Raw genomic sequence first — 22769 nt, forward strand, 5'->3', positions numbered from 1 at the left:
TTTAGTAGGAGAGGTTGATACCTCCATCACAGAAATGGCCTCTGAAAAGGGAGACTTAAGTAACCCTTTCAGTATTAGTTTATTTTTGCGCTCATAAAGAGTAAGTTGACAAACTCAGACAAATGTCACAAGGAGGCTGCCCCAAACAGTATATACAATCAACGTGAGAATCACCATTAGATAACTTGCCATTACATGAAGCACAATGCTTAAAACCTGAAGTACCTTTCTTAATGGACATCTTGAGAGAGAGAGACACCACAGGCAAACAGTATAACCAGTCAGAATTAAGTCAAACACCATTCAAAAAACCCACACAGTTGTAACATTACAGTGATATCTATAAGTAAGAATATAAACACCTTACTGAAACAAACCCTAACAGGCTAGACAGGAAAGGAAAATACCAGCTATGGTATTGAAGGAATATCACAAGGGTAAGGGAGGAAAGGCCATACCAACAATAGTACTTGAAAGTTTACCAATGGTAATAACGGGTAGAGCAGTGAAGAAAAACTCAAGGTCTAACAGAAGAAAACCCACTAGAAATACTACTCGCTCAATAAAAAATTAAGACATCAAAAGTTTTTCACACAAAATATCAAATAAAGTTCCACTTAGTTGAGAGCTCGGCTGAAACGCGGCTTTACTGCTATGCAGCAAACAAGATCTGAGGTAATAAGGAGAAGGGCATTCTGGGTAGAAATTTAGCTTGAGATTTTTTTGGCTGCCGCGAGCTTGGTAAAAAGGCCGACTCTGTTCCAAGGGTTCGGAACCGAACCCATCAGTGATGAGTGGAAAGAAGATAATTAATTAATTAGCTGAAACAGGATTGCAAAACAGCATGAATTTGAAGTACAGTGAAATTATAAGTTATGTACTCACCATAACTAGGCATCTATGTTGTCCATTTTCATTCTTCCTCATTTTTAGGTTCAGATCCGACTCGGCTACATACTACAGACTTCAGATCCAACTCTCTAGTTCCCCCCTCTACCCATAATGGAATCTGTGTAAACACATTTTTTTTTTTTTTACCACCTCTCTCTGGTTTCTAGAGAAGGTCTGCTGAGGGGTAGAAAACTTGATCCCTCTGGCAGACAGGGTCTTTCCATCTTTTTTGCTGCAGGTAAGCATCTCCTTTACTGATGGCTTCAAACAAAATGCCATTGAATGGGGCGTTAATAAAAGATGTCTTAAAAGGCTCCGCAAAGTCAGTCACATCCAAGCATTTCTCCTTATGGCAATGTATGAACCGGCTGCCTGTGAGGTACCTTCAGCTGAGAGATTAACCTCATCGAAGCATTTGATACGAATAAAAGAGTGGCCAGCCGAGAGGATGATCTCTTGAAATTCTCAGCAGATACAGACTCAGAGAATATCTGAAAGTTCTTTAGTCAAATCTCTCTGAAATCTAGTAAAATGCTCCAGATAGTTAAGTGTCCTCAGTGCAAAGATAGCTGAGGCAAACACCTGCTTTCCAAATCTGTCCAATGCTCTAGACTCTCTACTGGGCTGATGGGCAGTAGAGCTCTGATCTGCTAGCTCTTAGTGGCTGCCGTCGCCAACACCATAGCATCAACTGTGATTCCTTTGCTCCAGTGGAGTGTGTCTGCGGGTGGTGTCAAAAACTTGTTAGGGTGCTTAAGAATGGGCTTGACAGTATCTGGCTCCTTCTATGCCCAGCAGGAAACCAGGTCAATTAGTTTGTCCACCAGGGGACTGACCCAAGACATAGATGGGCCAGACGCAAAGGCCTCCAAGAACACATTCTTCAGGAAAAGGAGTGTGGGATGACCAACCACCTTTCTGCTTCAGGATTTCTAGTATATCTCCACAGGAGATGTCATCTGGTGGTGATCTGGGGGTTTCTTCTCCATCAAAATCTGTCTCTTCCAAGGGAGACTCCAAGGAGGAGTATGTGAGCCTCGTTTTACATGTTCTTTTCTGGGGAACCCCTTCCATGGGATGTTCTGGAGAAGTGCTGCAAGAGGAGGAAAGCTCCTCTACTGGAACTGTCTTGGAGGGCTGTTGGAACTGGCTTCCCTGTAGAATACGACTGAATGACTCAGAACCCAGAACCAATGTAAGTAAAGGGGTAGGATCCGAAATAAGACAGGATGGTTCTCTATGGAGAGAAAAAGCCATTTCTACGACTTTGAAGGTCAAGGGCCCAGGAGAACTCATAACCCGCCACCTTGGAGCCGAAGAAAGTACATCATGGCCGCAACCAGATCCAGGCCTAAAATAGAGAATTGGACCCAAACTCTCTAGGGCAAAGCTCAGAGGGTTAGAGATGGATCTGACAACACCTGAGTCGAACCCACCCACTCAGACCAGATGAAGAAACTTCAGCTCTGTGACACGTTCTGATCTGAGGGTACTGGAGCAGAACCTGTCAGGAAAGCAGTTGAAGAGGAGGAGGAAACTTTCCTCAGATCTGACATCAAACCTCTCGGGGACTTCACATCCTAGGGCTCCAAAACCATGGGTCAGATTGGAGCAAGAGATAGAATGGACTTAGTATGTACAATCACGGATTCAGTAGGGGACAGAGCTGGCAGGACCACCATCTGGATCTGAGCCTGGAGAAACTTTTGCATCATCCTATTCACATCTGCCTCTGATAAAGTTCTGGAGGATGCAGATGATGCAATGAAAGGGGAGGACCTGGAATATTTCTTAGCAGTTTGACACAATCGTGCAGGTAAGGAGGGTGAAACAGACTTTAGCATAAACTCAGGAGTTCTGCTCCTGTGAGACGTACTTGGCCTCTGATACAAAAGTTTAGGATCCAATAAGGAAGGCATTGGAGACAAGGAGATAATTATTGCAGCTGCAACCTTTGGATCTGAAGAAGGCTTCAGATCTAATGGTAGGCTAAGATCTTGGATCCAAAGATGTTGGGATCCATCATTTTTCTGACTTTTTTTCTAGGCTCCAAAGAATGGGGGAGAGGGGCTTCAGTGAAAGCCTTTTCTTGGGCTCCAAGGAAGCTGTTTTGAAAACTTTTGAGGGGGCTTTAGGCCCAGAAAATGAAGAAACCGGTAGAAAGCCTTTCAAAATAAGCTTATTACTCCTGTCAACCAAAGCTCTCAGTTTAAAGGTGGAGCATACTGTTTAGGTAGTCAGGACCAAGGCAATAAAATGCACTCCCCTCATTGGCATCTGAGTTTGAAATCTTATGCTCACAATTAGTGCATTTCTTAGCTTGTCCAATACAGCATCAGCAAAGGATAACAAACCCTGTAAGGACAATCACAAAAAAGTAAACATTTTTTTTTTTACAGAATAAATAGTCACTTGAAAAATAATTTACCAGCAATGGTAATAATTAGAAATACTCTAGAAAGGGAAGGATAATAAGTAAAAAGAAAGGGTAAAAAAAACAACTATGGTATGTAAAGAGGATACCTTTTAAACTAGGTAAAGGGAAAACATACCATACTTTGTAGAAAACGGTTAATAGAAGGGTAAAAACTGCCTAATGCCAGCGACAGCTAAGAGAGAGGCTGTAAGAAAAAAAATGTTAACGTTTAAGAATAAATTACAGAAATGTTTGAAACCAAAAAGAAAAAAACTTGCTTACAAATGCTCAAGAGTGGAACTTGCGTCTAACTAGAATGGCGGCAAATGAGATATGATGTAATGTGGATGGATTGGACCATTATGAGGAGAGGGAGGAGCTCAAGAGTTGGATCTGAAGTCTGTAGTATGTCGGATCCAAACCCAAAAGTGAAGAAGAAAGAAAAGGACATCAGATCATAATTCATTAAAAAAGGGTTGAAGGATTTTATCTGGGAAGAGAAGACTGCAAGGGTCAAGTGGGATAAGCGGATTCTTCCAACAGAGTAAGGCAGACTAGGATTACCCAATTTGAGGGGGGATATTTTAGAGCAACACAGTTAAGGCTCTTGTAAACAGAACAAGCAGAAATAAGAAGTTATGTACTCACCATTACATTCCATGTGAGTTGTTCATCTCGCTTTCATTCTTTACTGATGGGTTCGGAGCCAATCCATCAGCTCCGGTATGGCCGTATGCAAAGCTCGAGGTCTTCCAGTAGCTTGAGGCTAAGCCCCTATCCCATGATGCTCTATGAATTACCTCAGATCTTGTTTGCTGTATGTACTATAACCATATAGGTTCATAGGTTGGCAATGGGCCATCTGCCCAAAGGCATATATTAAGCCCAGCCAAGTTGTGCGGTATTCACCGCCCCTTTAGTAGTTCCCTAGACCCTTGTACTAGCAGCTAGTACCCTTGGCCCCTTATCTAGTAGTGCTGTTGGTGTGATCCTCGGTGTGAACTTTCTGTTACCCATCTACTCATCAAGGTTCCTCTTGAAGAGTGATAGTGAGGGGCTCTGTCTTATGTAGATCGGGACCCTGTTCCATAGTAAGGGAAGTCTCTGCGAAGGGAATCTATCCCTCCAGCATGTTCTATTCATTGTTGTCATATAAATGAGCTATCCTCCTATGGAGAGGAAGAAATATTGAGCAACCAAGATGAGACCAACCTCTAGGTCAACTATCAGCCAGGAGGGGGAAGGACTTAAGAATGAAGGCGAGATGAACAACTCACATGGAACGTTATGGTGAGTACATAACTTCTTAATGTGAAGTTGTTCAATCTCGCCGTTCATTCTTTACTGATGGGTAGAGTCCCTAGCACCATCAATCTCGGGTGGCTCGCGGGAGTACATTCTTCAGAACCGTAGACCCAAAAGAAGCCCTGTCCCTGGAGGCCTTATCAACTTTGTAATGCGTGGTAAAGGTATGAGGTTTAGACCAAGTGGCTGCTGCACAAATGTTATCAAGGGGCAATTTGGCTTGGAACCCAGAGGATGTAGAAACTGTTCTGGTTGTGTGAGCTTTAATCTTGTGTTGCAAAGGCATATCAGCAGCTGAATAAACAAAGGTGATACAATCAGATAACCATTTAGACAGAGTCATTTTAGCCACTGGTCTATCTTTTCTGCCTTCAGAGAATGAAACAAACAGTTGGTCTGATTTCCAGAAATCTTTTGTTCTATCCAAATAAAATCTGAGCTGTCTGTGAACATCAAGTTTGTGCAGCATATACTCCAACTTATTGGAATGATTAGGGAAGAAAACTGGTAACTCAATGACTTGGTTGATATTAGTTTCTGAACAAACTTTGGGCAAAAAAGAGGGGTTTGTCCTAAGAGATACTCTGTCAGCATGAAAAATCAAATGAGGAGGGCTGATAGATAAAGCCTGAAGTTCTGACACTCTGCGGGCAGAAGTAACAGGTACCAGAAAAATGGTTTTCCACAACAAATATTTGAGGTCACAAGATGATGCTGGTTCAAATGGTGGAAGGATTATTCGAGTGAGCATAAAATTTAGATTCCATGGAGAATAGGGAGTTTTCACTGGAGGTCTCATATGAAAAGTTCTTTTGAAAAAGGCCTTGGATAACTTGTGGAACAGGATATTTAGCCCGTCAATCCCGAGATGAAAGTTAGATATAGCAGCCAACTGAACCCAAACTGTTGCGGCTGCTTCTCCTTTATTAAAAATCATAGTCAAGAATTCTAGTATGGATGTCAAGGGGGCTTGGTAAGGATCAATGTTCTGCTTAGAAGCCCATATGGAAAATCTCTTCCACTTACTAAGATATAATCTTCTAGTGGACAGCTTGTGAGAAGACAAAATAATCTGTTCTGTCTCATTGGAGAAGTTATGAACCCTGGCTATGAGGGGAACTGGAGCAGCCAAGCTGTCAGCTTCAGTGACTGCAGAGAAAGATGGAGGTTCCCCGACAGATGTGTCAGAAGGTCTGGAACTGGGTCCAGAATCCAGGGATCCTCCAACAGATGATGTTGAAGGAATGGGAACCAAATCTGCCGAGGCCAATGAGGGGCTATAAGAATAATGGTCATTCCCAGGGATTTTGCTTTCTGTAGAACTTTGGGTATCAATGGGATTGGTGAAAAAGCATAGAGGAGACCTGGGGCCAATCGTGTACGAGTGCGTCTCTCGGGACTTCTCCCGGAGGTGGAATCAGGGCAAAGTAGCTTCTGCCTTTCGTGTTAATGTGGCTGGCAAAAAGGTTGCAGCAAGGCTGGCCCCATTTGTGGAAAATCCTGTCCACAATCTCTTTCTTGAGGGACCACTCGTGTGGCAACAAGACTGCCCTGCTCAGTTTGTCTGCTGGATCTCCCTGGGATGTGCTTTGCCAACAGAAAGCGCTGGGAGGAAACAGCCCACTGCCAAACTCTGAGGGCTTCTTGGCAAAGGGAGTAAGACTTAGTTTCCCCCTGCTTGTTCAAGTACCAGACTACTGACAAATTGTCTGTCTGAATTGCAATCATTCCTAGGGGAAGAGAGTCCTGGAAGTACTGCAACGCCAAGAGTACTGCTCTCATCCCCAGAAAATTGATATGCAAATGTGACTCTTGATCTGTCCATGTGCCTTGGGCAGTCTTTCCCTAAAAATGCCCCCCAACCTATCAGGGAAGTGTCCATGGTCACAGTGGCTACTGGAGGGGATAAAACAAAGGGGTGTCCTATGGTGACATGAAGAGACATCAACCACCACTGGAGATCTGTCTTGCAAGAGCTCGTAATCAAAATCATCCTGGAGAGTGTCAGCTCCAAGAGTCCCTGGTCGGTACAGAGGATGTCAGAGTGGATGGAACAGAGGACACAGGAGCAGGTCTCGGCTCCAACAGCTCCAAGATCAACAGGTCTGCTTCCTCTGGCTCCGAAGGTCTGGTATGACTTGGAAGAGGAGTAGTCAAGTCAGGAGTACTGGTCTTCGGCTCCGAAGCCGCTTGGGTCGGGGCTGACAACAATTCAGCAAGGCCTGGTGGCTATAAAAGCTTCTGCATCAATCGATCCATATTCAAATCAGGCAGGCTGACAGAAGACCTAGAAGAATGCACCGACGGTGCTGACTGAACCAATGGAGATAGAGGCCTTTCGGATACCGGCTCCAAGGCTGTGGGCCAGCTCCGAAAAGAAGAGACAGTCGGCTCCGAGGTCTGTGGAGCGGATGTTGCAAAATCCTCCAACTTCTTAGACTTCTTAAACTGCTTAGAGAGTCCTTAGATTCCCCAGAAGATCTAGAGGACTTGGAAGACTTGCTGGCCACATCCTGGTCACACAAAGCCTCTTGAAAGGGATGCTTTAACAAGCCCCTGACTACCAATTTCCTTTTCTTCTCTAGTAACACTCTCGAAGAAAAATAATGGCAAATGGCACAAGACTCCTGTAAGTGGACAGCTCCTAAGTAAACCCAAGTTACATGTCCATCTGTAACCAACATTTTTTGACCGCAGTCTGGACACTTTTTAAACCCAGACTTTGGGTGTTTATCTTTGTCATCCGCCTTTATGCTACTGAAGAAAAACACAGCAGATAATCAGCAATACCCTAGGCTCTAATAGCACACATACATAAAGGAGCCTAAGAAAAGTAACACCAAAAATAACAAAGCTACTAGGCACTGAACTTCACACACAGAAAAAATGAGTATGATAATTTTTAAGTTTAACTACTATTTACTAAACTAGGCCAAAATACAAAAGGCCAACAATAGAAATGCACTATATATATATATATATATATATATACATATATATGTATAGATGATATATAGATATATATATATATATATATATATATATATATATATATAGATCTGCAGAAATACTAAACTACAGCAGAAGAGAAAAAAAAAAATCTAGGCCAAAACACGAGGCCGATATATGAAAAATTATTAATCACACATGGGAAAGGGGAGCTTTTAAGAAGTTATAACATGAACTACCTCACTAACAAACTATTTAAGACAGTTTAGCAACAATATTTAAAAAAGAACTGCTAATATGTAAGTTTTGGAAAAAAGTACTGGCCCGAGCTTGCACTGGAACTTCCGATCAGATGCCAAGGCAAACTAGATCTGAGGTAATTCACAGTGCATCATGGGATAGGGGCTTGGCCTCGAGCTACTGGAAGACCCTTAGCTTTGCATATGGCCGTACCGGAGCTGATAGATTGGCTCCGAACCCATCAGTAAAGAATGAACGGCGCGATTGAATAACTTCACATATTATAATTCAAAGTGGAAAGGAATGATGATGATACAGGGGGGAAGCTCAAGAAATAAGGAGAGACTGGGATTTTGGATGCAGAAGCTTAAGGAGAACAAAAATCATAGAGTATTATATTCACAAAATAGCAGGGAAAATTCTAAGAACTAAACCAGCACGAGAATGGAGAAAAGAGATTCTGCCAATAGGAATGACTGTGGTTAGGGATACAGATAATAGGCAAGTGGGGGCTGGAATTTATTTGAGAAAACTGACAAAGGAATAAAGGTATTGGGAGCAAATAACTATGAAGGGAAAGGTAACAGAATGGGAAGAGGCCAAGAATCTAATGGGACTGCATGTTAGAGACTCCATCCCTATCAAGGATTGCTATCAGAGTATAGACAAGAGAAAGAAATAGAGGTCTCCTACACGAAAGACCAGAATTGGCAGAGTTTTTAATAGAATCTAGAACAGAAGTTGCTGTTAATAAAAGGAATAATTAGTAGAGCATATAAAATATAACATGATAATTTTAAGAGTCAATCAGAGAAGCTTAGAAAGGATTGGGAAGAGAGACTGGATAAGCAATTCACAAAGACAATGGGGGGATATATGTATATCTCTCCAAAATATGCAACAAAGTCTAGAATATTTTGGATGTTTGCCTGAAGTATTTACATATTCATATACCACAAGTAGACTCCAAAAAGTTTTCCTTGGGTGGACAAAAAACGTTAGAGGTGTGACAGGCAAGAAAGAGGTGGCTGGGAACACATTTTTTGGGAGTGTATTGAGCTGGCTGACTTTAGCAATTCCACGCAGACTGCTCTGTCAGAGATGCTGGGTGAGCAGATTGGATTGACTGGGGAGATAATTTTTTGAGCTATGATACAGAATCGGAATTGCCTAGACATAGTAAAGCCTTGCTGAGTCTAATTATGGTGGCTGCCAAAAAGCAATTACTAGAAAATGGAAATCAAAGTCTAGACCAACTTTACTAGAAGTAATGAATATAACAGTGCTAAAACAACTGGAATTGGGATCTTTAGAAAAGGGACGGAGCAAACTACATAGGAAAATGGGAATTGTGGGAACAATATATGCAGAGAAGGAATGAGGTTTAAAAGGAAGGATTTGAATGAGCCACATAATGCTTAATTGACAATGACTGGGTAGATTATAAGTGATGTATAATGTTTGCAACTACAGTTGTTTCAATGGTGTCTATATTGTATGTTTGCAACTAAAGTGGTACCAATGTTTTGTTTTTCATTTATATAAATGTAAGACTGCCTGTGTCACGTGATAATTTAATAAAGATGTTTACTGAAAACAAACATGAGATCATAAGTTAGATCTTGAACTGAAACCATTCAGTTCTTGAGGTTTGGCTTGTCTCCATGGGTGTAACCAAATTTTTTGGAACTGCACAGCAGCTTCAAAGAATGTTGTCCCTCAACCCAGAAAATGTATGTCTCAGACTCATTTTCAACAAAATCTAGGTATTTATTGGGGGGAGGGGTCATTTAACAAAATTTATAACTTAATAAAATATAACTGATAAGTATGCTAAGAATTTGTGTACTGTTAATTCTTGCTCCCCTCTCTGTATAAATACATTACTCTAAAAAACATGCTAAAGAAAACATGGCACATATTCTTGATTTGTTGACCTCTTTTAGAAGCAGACGTGAAGAGTCAAGGAAGGCAGAAGTGATGAACAACACAATTCCAAAATGCAGTACAGCACAATATATTATCTTTTAAAGGTATTGTGTTCTACGTTCTATGTGCTGCTGTACTTAAGAAAAGGGATAAAAGTAGTCAGTGGAGACAGGACTGTAAAACACTAGAAGTTAGATATTGAAGTTAATGTGTTAAGTTCCTGCGTGCCACAATCTTTTGTTATAACATGAAAACATGGGCAGGATTGACAGACAATACAGTTCTGAAGTACACAATTATAAACATGTAACCTTAAAGTATAACACTGCACTTTTCAAAGCAAGTGCAAGCACCAGACTCCTTGGTGCAACTTTTTTACCATATGCAAAACAAATGCATCCCCCCATGTCCAAGGGACTCTGTCAGATGGCTCACCCTCCCTCACCCAATCAGACCATTCCTTCTGCATAGATGGGAGCCAGGCAACCCTGGACAAAGTGACAACCTACGGCCCATTCATTCATGCCCAACAAGCCCAACTGGCCTATCCATTACTCAATCAGAAAGAAAGAGTGTGTTGAATACTAGAGAATGGAACAGCTTGCTGGCTCCCTGGAGTGGCCTAACTTTCTCTACCCAAGACTGGCTGCAGACTTACCATAGCTGCCTGGTCAGGAAATCAGATGAATGCATTTCTACATACACATCTCCTGTTCTGCTGGCATAGCAGAAAGTTCTGCGCCTGATGCATCAGACTGGTCTGATTGATAACCTATGCAGTACTCAGAGGAAGAACAATGATGTAAAGAATATCCAATGGGCAGTCCTTTTACCACCGAGCCATTTAGTGGTAGCCTTAGTTGTGAGTATATGGGACTAAGCACTCACAGAAGAGGAGGGTAAAGTCGCTGCTGAGGTGATGCACACATTCCTCCAGCGAGGGAATGGTTAGGGCTTACCTCATAATTGCAGTCATGGGTGGAGATATGTGGAAAACAATTCATCCCTCTTGGGTATTTGGATGGCTGCCTCTGGCTGGATGGCAGCTCTGGAAACAGTGATTCCCACAGTAGTGCAAGGTACTAGACAGATTGGTCATGCTCCAATACTCTTCCCCACTGGCAGCCCAGATAAATGAAAAGTACTGAGAACAAATAAAGGTCTCTTTCCTACTTTGATGGCTCCTGATGCAAAGTGAAGTATTGTGAAGAAATAACTGATTGGGGTGGGGGCTAGCAATGTATGGACAAAACAGGAAAAATGCTTGGCTTCAAAGTCAGAACTCCAGCAAGAAAACAAAACTCTCTCATAGCTGCCTGAAATGGTTCACATTTCGAACTAAGGATGTCCAGTGATACGGAACAAATGGTTTGGACTTACTAGGGGAGGCCTGATGGTACAAATGCACATGGGAGAAAAAGCACATAAAAATAGAAAACTACTGGGACTCGTGTAGGTTATATGGGCGCATCAATGTGGATAGCACTTGTTAAATTGCCATGGGCATACTTCTTTTTCTTATACTATAGGGCTAAAAACTGTTATAAAGAAAAAAGAATTATGCTGTCACAGCTGCTGAAATGCTACTGGTTCCCACTTGTGGATACAAAAATCATATAGCTGCATTATGACAGTGGCAGACATACTGCACTATGCAGTATATCAGTTACCTTTAGTGCACAGACACTGTATTAAGTCTACAGTTAAACAATATGAAGGTCAGCCACAACAGCTAAGGAACATATTATATGCACCCACATAATGTACTTATTTATTCTAATTCTCCACTTTCAACCCAAATCACCCCCCCCCAGTTCCTGTGTCTGTGATAAGACAAGACAATATGCACTGACTGCAAAGACTCCTCATTCTTCAAGTCAATCCTGAGATACAGAATACTTTACTAAATCTTCAGGTGTAGTTTTATGCAGGTGCATCTGGAAAAGGTCTAGAACTAGCTCTGAGTGAATTTAACTGACAGAATATGAGAAGGCACAACATAGTCGAGATGAGGTCAGCAGTTGAATTTCCAGCCATTACTTCTATAACACCCCCAACAGGAAAGACAACACATTAACAATGGATGCCTGTTCATGTCTTTTCCCTGTTCTGTCACTTGCAGAGTAACTGCAGCACTAAACAGTGAGTAATCAGATGTAATGTTCTTTGCACATCCCATCTAGGCTCCCCCGAAACCAAAACCTTGGTTTTCAGCATTACAAGCTTATCATAAACAAAAACTTCTAGCTTAGAAAAAGCAGAACTATTATAATATACAATCAAAAATGGCAGAAACTAACAAATTACCAACCTGAAATTTTATTTGCAGAAGGTGATGGGTTGCTTTCAATCCGAGGTGTAGCTAAATTAAGATCAAGTGATACAACTGCCCTCCTATCTTGTGAAGCTTTTGCATCTGGATTCTTGAAAGCATTTTCATTTTGTTGGTGCATTACCTTTAAATCAGCTGGAAGAAACAAAATATTTAAAAAAACTAGAGGATGCGAGAAACACTATTTTTCATAAAATTTTAAAGTGCGAGACTTAAAAACTAGGAAACAAACTGTTAATTTGCAGACTTGCATAAAGTGATGTACTTGATGAAATAAGGCATAAAACATCACTGACAACATAATCCACTTGCATTTTAAATGGATTCATTGCACTTTGGCATCTACTAGCTACATATTCCAACCACTGAAGCACGTTTTGCGCTATGCATGCTGTTTGTCTTCATGCAACCTATATAAGCATGCTTCCACTGGCAGACCCTGTACAGAAGTTGCTTCTAGTTTGTTGATACTTTCACATCTTTCCAAATGGAAGTGGAAAAGCCACACTCTCATCTGACCCTGTATTCAAATTCACATCATTGCCACCACATTCAAGGCTCCATCCATTAAAGCTAGCCTTATTCACTGCATTTTACTGAATTGGTTGGTGCAGGAAGAAGGCAAGTCTCCTTTTCCAAGTCAGAATTGGGAAGAAAGTTGTTATATACTCACCATAACGTTCCCTCTGAGTAGTTATACTTCATTTTTCTGCAACCTTGGGTATTCGCATCCGTACCGGATCCATGCCGGCAACATTACAAGCATCTGCTCCAAGCTCCTCCCCCTTAGCCATAACACACCACCATCTCCTGCCTTTTCTCAGATCGAGTTTGCCACAACTCAAACTAGAACAACCCACACATGATCAGCACATGAGAAGGTTCGAGGGAAGGAGGGTGGGAAGGCTGCAGAAAAATGAAGTATAACTACTCAGATGGAATGTTATGGTGAGTACATAACTTCTTTATCTGAAGTAATTAACTTCATTTTATCTGCAACCTGTGGGACAGAGTCCCCAGCTACTCAAACTCCCGGGAGGGCCTCATGGAAGGATATTCCTGAGCACTGCAGAGCCAAAGGATGCTCTCCCTCTGGAGAATAAATCCAACTTATAATGAGAAATGAAGGTATGTGACTTAGCCCAAGTTGCTACCACACAAATGTCATCCAATGATGCCCTAGACCAGAAAGCAGCAGATGTCGCCATAGATCTGGTAGAATGAGCTTTAACAGGATCAGGTGGAGACAAGCCTTTGTCTTTGTAAATTTGCAAAACACAGTGTAATCCATCTAGTTAAAGAAACTTTGGAGATGGCCTTACCCAAAAAGGGCTTAGAAAAGGATACAAATAACTGGTCAGACTTACGGAAGGACTTTGTTCTGTGTAAATAAAAACAAAGTTGTCTATGAACATCTAGCAAATGCAGTTTATATTCACCCTTGTTCTGAAAATTTGGGAAAAAAACAGGCAGGTGAATTGTTTGAATGATGTTTGATTCAGAAGCCACTTTTGGTAAGAAAGTAAGGGTTTGTATGGAGAGAAACCCTGTCCTTATGGAAGATCAAGTAAGGGGGCACAGCAGACAAGGCCTGAAGCTCATTAACCCTCCTAGCCAACGTAATGGCCAATAGGAAGGCTGTCTTCCAGGAAAAGAACTTCAAATCTGCTGACGCTGCATGTTCAAAGGGGGGAGCAACTAAAGCCTGGATAACCAAGGTAAGGTCCCAAGGAGGAACAGGGTTCTTAACTGGAGGACACAAAAGAAAAGTGCTTTAAGAAAAGCCTTACACAATCTAGAAGAGGCCAGGGCATTTCTGTTCTTGCCGACATGGAAATTTTAAATAGCTACCAGTTGCACTTTCACAGTGGAAGAACTGGCTCCTTGCTGAAAAATGCTGGCTAAGAAATCCAGTACCGCAAAAACAGGGGCTGTAAAAGGGTCCAGCTTTTGCTGAGAAGCCCAAAAAGAAAATCATTTACATTTACTGCGGCAAATCTTCCAAGTGGAAGACTTATGAGCCGCCACCAGAATAGTTTTCACTGAAGAAGAAAGACCGGGAGTCCTGGCAATCAAGGGAATTGGAGAACCCAAGCTGTCAGCTTGAGGCTGTTCAGGTTGGGCGGACAGGTGCCCGAAGGATGAGAAATGAGATCCGCGCAGGGATCTAGAATCCAAGGAGGAGCTACAAACTATAGTTGTGCACACTTAACCATAAATGTAGATGTTCGAGTGTATTCACTGTTGCAGTCATTACATTTGGGTTATCTGCTTGCAGGTAGCCCTCAGTCAGCCTGATTAACAAAATCTTGGGTCCTGCGTCAGTTGTTGTCCCTTCTTCCATGACGTCAGTTCATCAGGGGTATAAAACATGCAGCCGATGCTATTACATCAGTTTTTCTTGCCCCAGATGTCAGGTGCCCCCCTAATGGGGAGCAATTAAATATAAAAGTACAAAGATATACCTCCAACAAAAAAGCAAATATACCAAAAAGGCTTTTAAGCATAGTAAAGGAAAGTAGAGGTGTAGCCAAAAGAAGTTAGGGGGCTGGTGGGAGGGTAACCAGGACTGCAACAGTGAATACACTCGAACATCTACATTTATGGTAAGTGTACACAACTGTACTATGTTCTTCGTGTTTCACTGTTGCAGTCAGTCATTACATTTGGGTAGATTCCCAAAGCTATGGTTGGGAGGAGGAATTTAGATAGCATTAGGACCAGCTACAAGGCCCTGCAAGACTGCAGTGGCAAAGCCAGTTCTGGATTTAGAGAAAAATGACAAATAATAAAGCTTGGTGAAAGTATGTACAGAACTCCAGGTAGCAGCTTCTAGGATGTCCCTGGTAGGGAAGCCTCTGAGAAAGGCTGTCGAGGTAGATGCAGCCCTGGTGGAGTGAGGTCTGATCCCCTGGGGGATAGATTTTCCATGGTGCTTATAGCAGAAATGAATGCAATGGCCTATCCATTTAGAAATGGTTTGCTTTGAAATAGCCTTCCCCTCTGCCCCTGCAGCAAATGCCACCAGCAGTTGTTCAGATTTCCTTTAAGGTTTAGTCCTGTCCAAGTAGACTCTAAGTTTTCTGTGCACATCTAAGGAATACAGTATCCATTCCCCTTTGTTCTGTGGATTGGGAAAGAAGGCTGTCAAATGTATGGACTGATTAAGAGCCACACTGGACACCACCTTGGGCATGAAGGATAGATTGGTTCTGAGGGATACCCTGTCCGCATGAAAGATGATGAAAGGCTCCACTGCCATAAGGGCCTGTAATTCAGATACCCTTCTAGCTGAAGTGATTGCTAAAAGCAAAACTGTTTTCCAAGAAAGAAATTTTAAGTCTGCAGTAGCAGCTGGCTTTGAAGGAGGTACAGTGAGTTTCTCTAAAACAAAGTTGAGGTCCCAGGTTGGGGTTGGAGCTCTCCTGGGAGCACTCAAATTTGTGGCGCCTCTGAGGAACTGCTTGAGCAGTAGGTGAGAAAAGAGGGGAGGTTCTGTGTTATAATGACCTGAAACGGCTGAGGCGTGGATTTTAATGGATTTTAATGGTGGAAAAGGACAGGCCCTTATGAAACATCTCAGTTAAGTATTGTAAAATCTGAGGTAAATTGCGTGCTGTTGTGCTCATCCCTTGGTTCCAGGCACAGAATCTTTTCCATTTTTCAGCATAACATTTTCTAGTACTATGCCTCCTTACCTCTAAAATGATATCCATCGCAGGTTTACTGAGGGATGGTAAAGGAGAGATTATGTAATTAGCCAGGCTGCAAGGTTCAGTGTTAGAAGCGGAGGGTGCAGAGTCTGGTTCTCCTGCTGAGACAACAAGGAAGGAGTCTGAGGCAGGTGCCATGGGGGTAACCGTGACATGCTGCGCAGGAGGGGATAACACTATTGGTGTGGCCAGTCTGGAGCAATCAAAATCATCCTTGGCTTGTCTTTTTTTGATTTTTAGTAGTACTTTGGAGAGCAGAGGCAGAGGGGGGAAGGCATAGACTGATATTTTTTTTCAGCTGAATGACAGAGCATCCACTTTCCAGGCTTGTTTGTGGGGAGTCCTTGTGCAAAATTTGTCCAATTGGTAGTTCTGGGGAGAGGCAAACAGGTCTATATCTGGGCTCCCCCATTTGCTTGTCAACATGTTGAAAATCCTTGGTTCCAGTTTCCACTCGTGTGGGTCCATGAGGTTTCTGCTTAGTCCGTCTGCCAATGTATTTAATTTTCCTGACAGGAATTGAGCTTGTAGGTGCACTTGGTAGCTCAAAGCTGTGTTCCACAATGCCATGGCTAGTCTGCAGAGGGGGTAAGAATGTGTTCCCCCCTGCGTATGTACCACATAACAGTGGTGTTGTCCATCTTTACCATAAGTTGTCCTGGAAGAACGTGGTCCTTGAAGGCTGTCAGAGCATTTTGTACAGCTAACATTTCTTTTTGATTGATATGCAGGTGCATTTGACTTGGGTTCCATTTGCCCGGAATGCACTTCCCTGCCAGGTGAGCCCACCAAGCATAGTCTGATGCATCTGTTGTTAGGGTTTGGGTGGCAGGGGGTGGTGTGAAAGCTAGTCCCTTGTTTTGGTGGCAGACCTCTGCCCACCAAAGGAATTCTAGGCATAGGCAAGGTATGATAGGAATCATTGCTTCTAGATCTTGAGAATGTTGACACCATAGGCTTTTTAGATACCACTGTAGTTTTCTCATATGCAGTCTTGCATATGGAATTAGAGGAATGCAGGAGGCCATGAACCCCAAGGCTTGCAGTATTTGTCTTGCAGATGGCAGGGTTTTTTTGGCCACTTGTTTGAAGTAGGTTGTCAAATGAATTTGTTTCTCTGGCATGAAGTAAGCCATCTGGGAAGTTGTATTCAAGCTTGCTTCCAGGAATATAATTTGTTGACAGGGTACCAGGTGTGATTTCTTTTCGTTTATGGTGTACCCCAGACAAGTTAGAACCCTTTGTACAAAGGCCAGATGATTCAAAAGAATGTCCTGGCTTCCTGCCTGAATTAGACAATTGTCCAGGTATGGGTATATCTGAATATTTCTTTGCCTGCAAAATGCAATAACTGGAGCTAGGCACTTTGTGAATACCCTGGGCACAGTAGATAAGCCAAAGGGCAGTGCAGAGAACTGATAGTGAGTGTAGCCTGCTTTGAAGCGTAAGTATCTTCTGCAAGATTCCCTGATTGGGATGTGCAGGTATGCTTCTTGTAAATCTAGTGCTGCCAACCAGGCATCTTTGCCTATCATAGGAAGTAATTGGTGAAGAGTCAGCATCTTGAATTTTGGAATCTCCAAAAAGGTGTTTAGAGTAGTCAGGTCCAGGATAGGACACCATGAATTGTCTTTTCTGGGTACCAGGAAAAGTCGAGTAGAAACCTTGTCCCTTTTCCTCTTCTAGTACAAGTTGAATAGCCTCCATGCTTAAGAGAGAAAGTACTTGTTTTTGGGCCCCAGCCCACTGATTTGGGGGTAGGTCCAGCCACCCGCTTGGTGTTGGTAACATGTGGAAATGCAATTTGTATCACTGGGACACTATATTTAAAACCCATTTGTCCTGGGTAATGAGTTCCCAGTTCTTTGCATGAAGAGCAATCTTTCCCCCCAAAGGGACAGTCAGTTGATAAGTGCTTGGAAATTTTAAAAGGAAGTAATTGAGACAGTTTACCATAGGGGGGAGTCTTATTATTCCCAGATGTGGAAGTGGAGGCCCCCCACTGCTTAGTCCTGTATGTCCCCTAGGACTGAAAGATGGGGTTTTTGCTGTGTCTGGGTTTGGCTTGAGAAGACCTGGAAGGGGCTGGAAAGGACCAATTCTTAGAGGGCCAGTGCCTACTAACTCTAGGAGGTTGAACTTTTAAGAAATCTTTAACAGTTTGCATAGATTACCTTTATCTTCCATCACTTTAAGAACTTCCTCAGCCTTGTTGCCAAACAGGCAGTCCTGATTTAAGGAAGCATCCGACAATTTAGCTTTAACATGATCAGAAAGACTGCTCCTTTAGCCAAGCATGCCTTCTGAGCACAGACCAAGTGACAGTAGCCCTGCAAGAGGCCTCTAATGAATCAAAACCACATTGCAAAGTATGTTTTCCAACTTGTTAAAAGAATGCATTAAATCCTGTAATTCTTTATTTTCCACACATTCAGGAATCAACATCATTTTCTGTTTAAGCAATCCAGAAACATGTTGCTGATACTTTAACATATGAAACTGGAATGTTTAAAGCCCTAATGGCCAAGGTTGCAGAAGTGTAAACCTTCTTACCCCATCTATCCAGCGCCCTGGAGTCTCTATCAGAAGGGGTAGGATTTTTAGCAGTAGAAGCCTTAATGCCCTTGTGAAATAATCTCTGGATCCGCAATAGGATTTTTAAAAGGGAACTTGTGACACTCAGGGACCCTGTAGTATCTTTCAGGTTTTCTGGGAGCAGGAGGCAAGGAATCAGGGGCCAAACCAGATTCCGAAAAAGCATCAACAACAATGTCTAGTACAGGAGGAATAGCTAAAGGCCTATGCTGAGGTAGGAGAAAGAAATCCCTAAGCCTCTTTTTTTCAATCAGAAAAATCCTGGCTTTCCCAGTGGAAATGCTCCCTTAGAGTATGTAAGGTTTCCCCAAAAGAAAAATCCTCTGCAGGGGAAGCAGAGGGAATGGAGTCCTCTACATCAGAATCCTCATAAGTAGATAAGGGTAAATCCAAATCATCAGAAGAATCAGAAAAAACAGAATTCTGGTCAGAAGATTCATAAACAACTTCAGTCCTAGGCCTCTAAGAAAGGGGGGGGGTTGGCTACCCCTGATTAGAGTTATTAGATCTTCAGCCATTCTTATCATTTGTTTTTTAGGCATAGAGGCCTGAGCATGTGGCCTTGGGCATCGTTTTTAAGGCCTTTTTGGACTAGTGCATCTCTAGGGGTGGGGGTGGGGGGGGGTCCCCTGGTGAGGGAATCTGAGCAAAGAACTCATTGCACTTTGCATTGGAAGGAGATGCGAAGAGATCGCAGCAAGGTCAACCCCACGCAAGGAAGATCTCCTCTGCTATCGACTGTTTCAGAGACCACTCATATGGCATTAGAATAGCCCGACTCAATTTGTCCACTAAATTGTTGGAGCATCCCGGGATGTGCGCTGCAATCAGAAACCCAAACTCTCATGGCCTCGCGACACAGAGGGTAAGATCTGGTTCCTCCTTGTTTGTTGATGTAGAAAACAGTCATGTTGTGTGACTGAATTTCAATAGTTCCCGGAGGAAGAACAGTGTGGAAGGCTTGCAATGCTAAAAGCACTGCTCTCATCTACAGAACACTGATGTGCAATCTGGTCTCAATCTGGGACCCCATGCCTTGGACCGTCCTCCCCAGATAATGCTCCCCCTCACTTGAGCTGGGAGGTGTCGGTGGTCACTGTGACTTGGGCTGTGGATGGAACTAATGGGCGTCCTGCTACAATCTCCTGAGACTGGAACCACCAGAGAACTAATGCCCTGCAAGCTTTGCTGATGTGAATTGGGTATTCCATGGGGAGATCCAGCCAAGACCACTGTACGGCTAGAGTCCATTGTAGAACACGCATGTGAAGACGTGCACAGGGGAGTTTAGAAATTGCTGCAGCCACAGAGCCCAGGGCTCTGAGAATATCCACCACCTTCGGTAAACTGGGGCCAAGAATTAGTAATACAAGAGCCCTTAGACTCTGGACCCTGTCTGGAGTTAGGAAGATCTGTACCGGATTCAAGAGAGACTTGGGAAATTGACCGTAATCCTTAACAGGACTGCAAGATGTAGGAAGAAGTCTCTGGCTTGGCAAAGAAGAAGCTTAGTGGAAGCAGCAAAGAGCCAATTGTCTAGGTAAGGGAATACCTGAATCCCCTGAAGCCTCAGATGAGCAGCTATGACTGCCATTACCTTGGTAAACACCCTGGGGACTGTGGTGAGAAGGGTAGGGCTCACAACTGGAAATGGCTGGCTCCCAGCCGGAAACGAAGGAATCTCCAGGAGCTTCTGTGAATCTTGATATGGTAGTAAGCGTCCTGGAGGTCTATCGAGCACATCCAGTCGCTTTCTCAAAGAGAAGGTAGAATGGATTGTAGGGTGACCATCCTGAATTTCTGTTTGGCGACAGCCAGGTTTAAGGTTGACAGGTCCAATATGGGTCTGAGGTCCCCCGTCTTTTTTGGCACTAAAAAGAACCTGGAGTAAACGCCTGATCCAGACTGACTGGGGGGGGGGGGGGGGGGGGCAGGTTTGATGGCTCATTTTTGAAGCAGCTTGGAAACCTCTAGTGTTGCCATCTCCCTTTGAGTGGGTGGAACATCTGGGAGGTGTTTTGGTTGGATAGGAGGGGCAAGAAGCGGGATGGTGTAACCTTTGGATATTATTTTAAGCACCCAACGATCTGCAGTTATGGACTCCCATGCCATTGGGTGCAATGATAATATTCCCCCGACTGCCTCCAGAGTCGGACAACCCCTCAGGGCTGCTGCGCAGGCCTGTCAGAGAAGTGCTCCCTAGACCCAAAGTTCCTCAGACCCCCTCTGCCTCTGGGACGTCTGTCATGTCCCACTCTGCCTCTAGGGGACGAGTTGTTCTGAGAGTCCCGGGAAAACTGCGATTTCTGGAACCACATCTTCTTTTGCCACCTCTGATTCCTGGAAAAGGATCTTTGAGGGCTAGACAAGCGGATTCCGATGGCAGACAAAGTCTTCCCATCTTTTTCACTCTGGACAAGGGTGTCACGTACGGTCTTCCCAAAGAGAGAACCATTGAAGGAAGCATTCGTAAAAGATGCCATGAAGGGGTCCACAAACTGACACAGTCTGAGCCAAGCATGTCACCTCACAGCTATGCTAGTCCCAGCCGTCCTAGCTGCTCCTTCCATAGCATGAGAAAGGAGGTGCATGGATGTGCTTGACAATGATTTCAAAGTAGACATCTTCACAGCAAACAGATGCTTGTCCTCCTGCGACAGAGACTCTGAGGGTGACTCAGCTAACTCTGTGACTAGGTCTCGCTTCAGCCATATAAGGTGTGCCAAGTAGTTCAGTGCTCGGATGGAAAATGTCACAGAAGAATACACTCACTTCCCAAACAATCCACCGTCCTGGACTCCTTATCCGGACGGTGGACTGAGGAACTTTCTTGAGCCAGTTCCCTCTTGGTGGCTACTGCAACCACCATAGCATCCACAGGGGATCCTTTATACCATGCCTGTCTGTCAGAGAGTGGAGAGAGAATTTTGTCCGGGCGCTTGGGTATCGGCTCTATGGTATCAGGCTCCTTCCATGCCCGCATGGTGATAAGATCCACTGAAGGATCCGCCGGCGGGGACACCCAGGACGTAGATGGGCCTGTGCCAAAAACCTCCTGGAACACTGATTCATCCGTAGAAGGTTTTGGGGATGACCAACCTGCCCTCGGGCAGAGGATCTCCATGATGTCTCCAAAGGAGACATCCTGGGGAGGTGACCTGGCGGAACCTTCTCCATCTAAATCAGTGTCTTCAGTAAGGGACTCAAGGGAGTCCCGGTGCCTCCATTTGCACATGTGCTTACGATGACCTTCTTCAGTGGGACTCTATGAAAAGGGCTCATGAGACACGGGGGGTTCCTCCAAGGAACTGCCTGGGGCTCCTCTAGCACGGGCTGTCCCTGAGACAGGCTGAAGGGAGTTGTAACCAAATCTGAGGAAGTTTGGGTGGAATCAAAGAAAATAGGCTGGGGTCTCGATCCTTGGAAGAGAACCCTCTCCACCACGTTGAACGCCGATGGAGAGTGCACCTCCTTACAACCCAACAAGGAGGAAGCTCTCCCCGGGTCTGTCGTGAGGATCGGGGCTGAGGCTAGGGTAGCTGGAGCTCCGAAGGAACAACTCAGATCCGACAAGGTCGGAGCCGAAGACACATCCATCCCCTCGGGTCCGACTTCCCATCCTCAGCCCCGAAAGCTGGTCGGATCCAAGGAAATCAAGGTAATCGCTGTTGTCGAGGTTGGAGGAACCATCGGCGCCAAATCCCCAGCTTCGAAGATCCTCGGATCCATATACACCAAAACTGCAGGCCGGATCAAGGAAGGAGAAATCGGATGAAAGAATGGCAAGGAGGGATCAAGGAAGGAGAAATCGGATGAAAGAATAGCAAGGAGGTTCCCACCCCTCCAGAGGGAGAGGGGCCTGGCAAAACTCCCATCTGGATTTGGGTCCGAATGGATCTCCTCATTATCCTGTATATATCCATTTCAGAAAGAGTCAAGCGTGAAGAAGGGACCAACTTGGATATGACTGGTTGCAGAGAGGATATGGAGGAAGGCCTCGGCTCTGGGGAAATTCTGGGGAAGTGGAGCCGAGAAGATACAGGTCTCGAGAGCTTGGAAGGCGGGTTAAGAAAGGCCTCTCAATCTGGAGAGTGTTTACGGGGCCGATCCCCTTTCTTCTCTCTGTCTCTCCCTCTCTCTGTATCCTTGTGTTTTTTTTGTCTCTCCCTTTCACATCCCCATCAGCAGGTCTAGCGGGAGGGTGAGTCCCAGCCTGAGGGGAGGGGTTGGGTGGGAGTTGTAGAAGCAAAAGCTGAAGAATCCAAAGTAGATGCTGGAAGCAGGCATTTTGCCACCAGTATGACTTTTCTGTCTATCAGGGCCCTCGAATTAAATCCTGCACAATCACTGCACTGGGCGGACAAATAAGCTACACCCAGGCAAACAACACACACAGCAA

At 44.0% G+C, this 22769-nt stretch overlaps 1 protein-coding gene across 1 annotated transcript in view; it reads right to left on the bottom strand.

Moving 5' to 3' along the window:
• CSPP1 (centrosome and spindle pole associated protein 1) overlaps positions 1-22769 on the bottom strand; it is a 2775649-nt gene that overhangs the window by 1428864 nt on the left and 1324016 nt on the right. Inside the window, exon 13 of the mRNA XM_044066267.1 lies at positions 12042-12197. Within this exon, the coding sequence (XP_043922202.1) occupies positions 12042-12197 (156 nt within the window). The remainder of the gene's footprint in view (positions 1-12041; positions 12198-22769) is intronic.

This window comes from Protopterus annectens, chromosome 3.part1 (assembly GCF_019279795.1).
Source record: "Protopterus annectens isolate FY-2018-M chromosome 3.part1, PAN1.0, whole genome shotgun sequence".
Classification (NCBI taxonomy): Eukaryota; Metazoa; Chordata; order Ceratodontiformes; family Protopteridae; genus Protopterus; species Protopterus annectens.